General features: G+C 17.3%; 2 protein-coding genes across 2 annotated transcripts in view; one reads left to right on the plus strand and one right to left on the minus strand.

Moving 5' to 3' along the window:
* Positions 1-2,510, plus strand: part of PGSY75_1252400 (reticulocyte binding protein 3) — a gene marked incomplete at both ends in the record, with an annotated part of 8,623 nt that extends 6,113 nt beyond the window's left edge. Inside the window, one exon of the mRNA XM_018787076.1 lies at positions 1-2,510. This exon is cut by the window's left edge and continues 5,937 nt beyond it. Coding sequence (XP_018640941.1) covers positions 1-2,510 — 2,510 coding nt within the window.
* Positions 2,511-2,887: 377 nt separating this feature from the next.
* Positions 2,888-4,218, minus strand: PGSY75_1252500 (putative exported protein; the record flags this gene model as incomplete). The annotated part of the gene is made up of 2 exons (XM_018787077.1): positions 2,888-3,880; positions 4,027-4,218. 2 exons carry the CDS (start codon positions 4,216-4,218, stop codon positions 2,888-2,890), a joined length of 1,185 nt encoding a protein of 394 aa, XP_018640942.1.
* Between the last annotated feature and the right edge of the window lie 2,698 nt (positions 4,219-6,916).

The following is a 6,916-nucleotide window of genomic DNA, read 5'->3' on the forward strand; positions in this document are numbered from 1 at the left end:
CGTTTGATGTTGAAAAGAAGAAAAGAAAAATTAATAGTATAATGGAAGAAATAAATAATGTGCATTTTCATATTACAATGAAGATTGGTCTATCTAATATGATTAATGATTCTAGAAATAAAATAAGTACAGTTTTAAATAAAATATATGTATCTTTAAATAAAATTAAGAATGTAAAAGAAATGACGTGTGATGATAGTAGTTATCATATGCTAATGGAAAAAGATGAATATAATAAATTAAAAGAATATTATAAAAATTATAATGAAGATAAAACGACTATTTTAAATAAATTGAACACAAATAAATTAAAAGATGATTTGAATACTTGTAAAAAATCCTTAGATGAGTTACAAAACACAATGAAAAATACAATTGAAGAAGAATCTTCTAAAAAGGTTATAAAGGATATAAAGAAATCATATGATGAAATAAATGAGCGTATTAGTAATACCGAAAAAGATGCGGAAGAAATAAATGTTGTTTTAGAAGAATTAATTAAGAGACAAAATAAATGTAAAGAATCTTGGTATACATCATTAATTGGAAAGGTGAATACTAAAATGTCTTTTGACAAAAAGAGATTCCTTGATAGACAACAAATTTCTCAGTCCTTTTTAGATTCTATGAAAATGAATTTTAATATGATTAATAAAATGATTAATAAGATAAATAATCATTTTGAAAAAAATCATATAAATAGTTATTCCTTAAGAAGTGTTGAGAAAACAATGAATTACATAAATGATTCAAAGGAGAAAGGAACCACTGTTATATCATTAATTGATGATATGACGAAAATATTATCAATAGATAATAATAATAATGATAATAATATAATTGATTTAATAAAAAATAATAAAGAAAACCTTTTAAATAATTATAGTGAGTTAGATACGAAAGAAAAGGATTTAGAAAATATTTATTTAAGAATATTTTTTAGTAAATTAGAAGAAATTGAAAAATCATCTGAAAAATATTTTTCTATATCTAAAGCATTTAATGATGTGGTAAAATATCAAGGACAGAAATTATCAGACAATATAAAAAAAATGAATAGTATAAAAAATATTATAGAAGAGAAAGAAAACATTTTAAATAATATTAATAATAAATTTACATTAGAGAATATTAAAGAGTTTAATAAGGCGTATGATAATATTTTATTTCATATGCGTGATTTATATGATTTAGAAGAAGCAAAATATGATGTAGGAAGAAAATTAAATATATATATAGAATATATATATCACATAAGAAATAAATCAAATAATTTAATGAATAATTTTCATGATATTAAAAGTACTGAATATATAATGATACATGAAACTGATCAATTAAAAAATGATATAAATGAATATATGAATAAAATAAATACAAATATAAATAATACCAATAAAGAACTCGATATAATATTAAGAAATATAAAGATAAATAATAATGTTGTAAATAATAATCATCAAATTAAAAAAGTAATTGATAATTTTTGGATGCATTTAGATTCAATAAAATCTAATTTTTCTAAATTTTTACCAGAAGGCGAAAAATTGGTTTTAATTAAAAATTATTTGAATGATATAAAAAATATAATGAATGAAATTATGGGAAAAGAACAAGTTGATGATAGTATTAAAACATGCTCCAAAAAGTTAGATATAGAATTGGATAAAATAAATAAAATGAAACAAAATAATGCAATAACCGATGATATGGTTGAGAATTTATTTTCAGTTAAAGATAAATATAAAAATGAGTTCTTATTAACAAATGATATCTTAAAAAGAGTACAAAATAAGCATGATGAAATGAATAAGGTATATAAAACATTAACTGTAAATACTGATAACAATAAAAATAAAATTGCTGTAAAATATTTGAGCGATGTAAATGCTTTAATTAATGAAATAAAATTATCTGTAAGTACTATGGAAAACTTTTTGAAAATTGTAGATGGAAAAACAAAGAATTTAGAAATGTATAGAGATCGTAAGTTATATAGCAATCATCCAGTTACTTTATCTAGTGATGGTAAGTTTGATATTGAAGATGAAGAAGAAGAAGAAGAAGATGAAGTAAATGTGGAGGATGAAAAAAATATAAGTAGCTCCCAAGATACCACATTAAGTCATCATGAAGTTGAAAATAAAAATGAAAAAGAAAAAGAAAGTGATCATCCAAATGATAAAACAAACAGAGGACAATTATTAAATGAAGAATATGTAAAAGTAAAAGAACATAGGAGGGAAAATTCGAATAAAGGTAAACATAGATTTAATTATAATAATTATTCTAATAAAGGTTTTGATTATTCCAAGATTAAATATGCTTCAGGATTTGTTGTTGGTTTGATTATTTGTTCTAGTGTTGGATTTATATTTAGAAAAGAAAAGCATAAAGATGAAGTTGATTTTAATGGAAATGCTGAAGATTTCCAATTTGCTAAAACAAATAATATAGCAGAAAAGGAGGAATTAATTGAAGTACCATTTAATGAAAATGATTATATTTAAAATTAATATTCATTATAAAGTACAAGAATAATTATACATCTGTAAATGTGATGTATATATATATATATATATATATATATATATGTATATATATTTATATTATTTAAAAGGTTAATTTTATTATTATTATATTATATTGTTATTTTTTTTTTTTTTTTATGTGTTATAATTATGACAATATAAATTTGTATATATAATCCAGTTTGGATATATATTTATATACATATATTTAGTGATATTTTGTTTTAAAATAAATTAAAAAATTTGGCCTTTATATAGAAAAATAATATAAAGAATGTTTTATATGTGTATATAATTATTACACACACACATATATATATATATATATATATATATATAGAAAAAATAAAAAATATTTATAAAAAAGAAAGATATGTGCAAACTGCTAAAACACATATAAGAGATACGACACATGTAGGACATATTATGAGTGTAATAAGAAAGGACATTATAATAAAGGTTACTTTTAAAGTTAATTTTATTTCTTTAAGTAATTTTTTTTTTTGTGCTTTTTTAATTAAATATTCATATAGGGTTTTGTATTTAATATATTCTATTCTATATTTATTCATCGTATCCAGTTCCTCATTAGTCATAATGTGATATTTTTGTTGTAAATAAGATTCTATATAGTCTTTAAATTCTTGTGGTATATTATTATTAGTTTTATTCATATCTGATAAGGCTCTAAAGGATTCTTCATTATAGAAATTTATATTTTTATATTCATCGGAAGTGGATATCTGAAATTGTTGTTCTTCTGGTAATTGATAGAAATATGTTTGCTCATGGTTTGCCTTATGAATTTGTGTTGAATTAAATGTTACTAATGATTTTTCTTTGTTCTGTTCATATGCAGAATTATTATCAAGGTTATTATTGTATTGAGAGTAATTTAAATTATTAATTTGATTAGTGTCATTAGTAGGATTAAGATTCGTAGTATCATTTGAATGATTAAATTGTTCATTATAATTAAAATAATTAATGTTATGAGAAATAGTATTATGACAGTCATATTTTTCCTTCTGAACATTATAATGATGAACACATGATCCTATATTCGTTTGTTCTTTGTGTTCATTTATTATATCATATTTAATTAAAGGTGATATATATTCGTCTGTTTGACGATTTTTACATTTTGTTAATATTTCATTTATACGTTTTTCTAATTTCTTTTTTTTCTCATCTAGATCTTCGTCTTGTGGATTCATATTCTCATCAATGTTTAATAGGGATTTATTTTTGGTTATTAAAAATTCACGTTCTTCTAAAATTCTAGAAGATTTTGAATACTTTATACCTTTTTGATTAAATATTCTGTTAGTATATTGTCTAAGGATAACCTATATATTACACAAAAATAAAAAAAAAAATAAAAAAAAAAAATATATATATATATTTACATGTATATGTTCACATTTAAATATTACTACAGTATATATTTTCTTTATTTTTTAAAATTTTATCATTAATTTTTTTTGAAAATTACATTTTTAGTAGGACATAATATACAAAATAAAAGGAGAAAAGTAAGTACCATGCAAAAAAACCATGAACATTTTTTATATTTTTGAAATAGTCCTTTTTTTATTTTATGTTCCATCCCTAAATAATGTTGTTTTTTATATTCTTGTAGACAAGGATATACAAAATTGGAAGGAGGACTAATAGTTTTATTCATTATTATAAGGATAATAAAATTAATTAAAGAAAATATAATTATATGTATATATATTTATTTATTTATTTATTTATTTACATTTATATTATTGTAATATTCTGTTATTTTTCTATGTTATATATAGGATCATAAAAATATAGGAATAAAATACTCACGGTTTATAAAATAGAAGAATTTGTTTAAAAACTAGATAAAAAAACTGAATATAGGTTATGCATATAATATAATATAATATAATAATATGTATATGATAATTTTGTAGAACTTATAAAAAAGAAAATATACTTCACAAAATTAATTCTTGGATAATATCTATACCATTTATCAATATATTATTTAAGAATACATATATATATTATTAATTTGGAAAATTGAAAATATAATTTAAATGTTATTATAAATATAAATATATATATATATATATATATATATATTTTTTCATATATATTTATATGATTTTTAATGTATAAAATACATAAATTGTTTACAAAATTATCATATGTAAAATATTATATATAATCATATATTATAAATTGAAATGTTAATTATTTTAATTTTAATTAAATATGAAGTTTATTATATGAACATATTTTTATTTATTAATTTCATATTAATATAATTATATGTACGAACTTTTTTTTTTTTTTTTTTTGAAAATAAAAATATATTTTTGCGTCCATTATAAAAGTAGTAAATTGAAATGAAAATCGGACAAGGAAATAATTAATAATACTTCTTCATATGAAATAATAGAGATAATATTTATTGTTATTTCGTAGTATTCTTATAAAAAAAAACATGTTACATATATTGATAAATCATAAAAATATTATAAAAATGATGGAAGTCGTTATTTATATGTTTTTATTAATTTTATAAATATTGTTATTTTTAAATATTTATGAATATAATGTTATTACATTAATACTTAATTTTATTATTTCATTTTATATTGTTTGATTTTATTTTTATAATTTTATATATTTTATATTTTTTTTTCAGTACACACCATTTAATTTTTATAAGAAAGGAATTTTGAAGAAATAGAAAAAAAGAAGATAATATAATAAAATTTACATGATTATATATATATATATATATATGTATAATTTTTTTTTATTGTTTCAATATAATTTTTCTTTATGTATATATATCTTGGAAAATAAATTAATATAAAATGAAAAAAATAAAAAAGAAATAAAGAGGAAAAAAAATATGAACAGATAAGAAAAAAAATATATTTGTGCGCAAATATATTATATATATAATATAATGAAGTATGGATTTATTTAAAAGCATATTATTTGTGTTCGTTATATTAAAAAAAAAAAAATATAAGTATATTATAATATATAAAAGAATTAACATATGATATATATATATATGTTAAAAAGGAAAAAGAAAACTTTTATATTTAATAATATTATAGCAGGATCTGTATAATTTTTTTTTTTTCATATTAAATTTATATATCGCTTTTTCCTTGATTATGTAAAAGGAAATCAAAATAATGTGTTTACTATTTATTAATATATAGAACAGAAGCTATTATAATTGATATATGTATATATGTTATATATACGTTTTTTTATATTTTGCCACTATCATTCTTATGAAATAAGGTTTAATTAAAAATCAGGATATATGTGTTGAATATTATATAAAAAATATTATTGATTCAATCTAATAAAAATATACAGAGAATGGATGGTAAAATGAAAAAAAAAATTATTTTTTAAAACCAAATATGTTCTTTAAGATTTTCAAGAGAAAATTTTTATATAATATATATTTTTTATTCAACATATATATATATATATATATATATACATATACGTATTTATAATATTAAATTCAATTAGAACTAAAAAACGAAACGAAATTATTATTTTTTTTTTTAAATATAAAATAATAAAAAATTGAAGTATAAAATAATTTGAAAAAATACAAAAAATAATTTGATTTTTCAACATGTTTATTTTTTTTATTAATACACCTATATTTTTTTTTTTTTTTTTTTATTACCAATGATTGTAAAAAAAGGATATTAAAATAAAAGTATATATTATGGGATAGACTAAAATGAAAAATAATATATATATATATATATATAAATTTATTTAAAATCTATATTTATAAATATTGTTATATATTTCATAATATTGTATTAATTTTATATGGCTCCATATGTACGCATCCATGTTTTATATATTTACAACTGTTATATTAATTTTTTGTTTTTTTATTATTATTTTTTATTATTTTTTTATTATTTTTTTATTATTTTTTTATTATTTTTTATTTTTTTTTTTCAATGAAATGATTATTATATTTAATTTTTGTATCATTAATAATATATATTTTTTTTTTGAAAATGTATATTTAAGAAAATAGTTTTGTTAGGTAATAATTAATTTCAACCAATCTAGTTATTAAAGAAATTTTAAAATTATTGTTCTGTTGTATATATATATTATATATGTATTTTATTATATATGGTTATATATGGTGTAGTTCTTTTGTTTTTTTATTGTTTTATTTTATTTTATTTTATTTATTATTTTATTTTTTTTTCTTTTTAAATATTTTTTTTTTTATTTGGAATATTTATTTATTTTAAAATTAATTTATTATTATTATTACTGTTTTTTAAATATATATATTTATTTATTATTAGTGTTGTTAATTTCATTTTATT

This window comes from Plasmodium gaboni, chromosome 12 (genome assembly GCF_001602025.1).
Source record: "Plasmodium gaboni strain SY75 chromosome 12, whole genome shotgun sequence".
In the NCBI taxonomy this organism is placed as follows: domain Eukaryota; phylum Apicomplexa; class Aconoidasida; order Haemosporida; family Plasmodiidae; genus Plasmodium; species Plasmodium gaboni.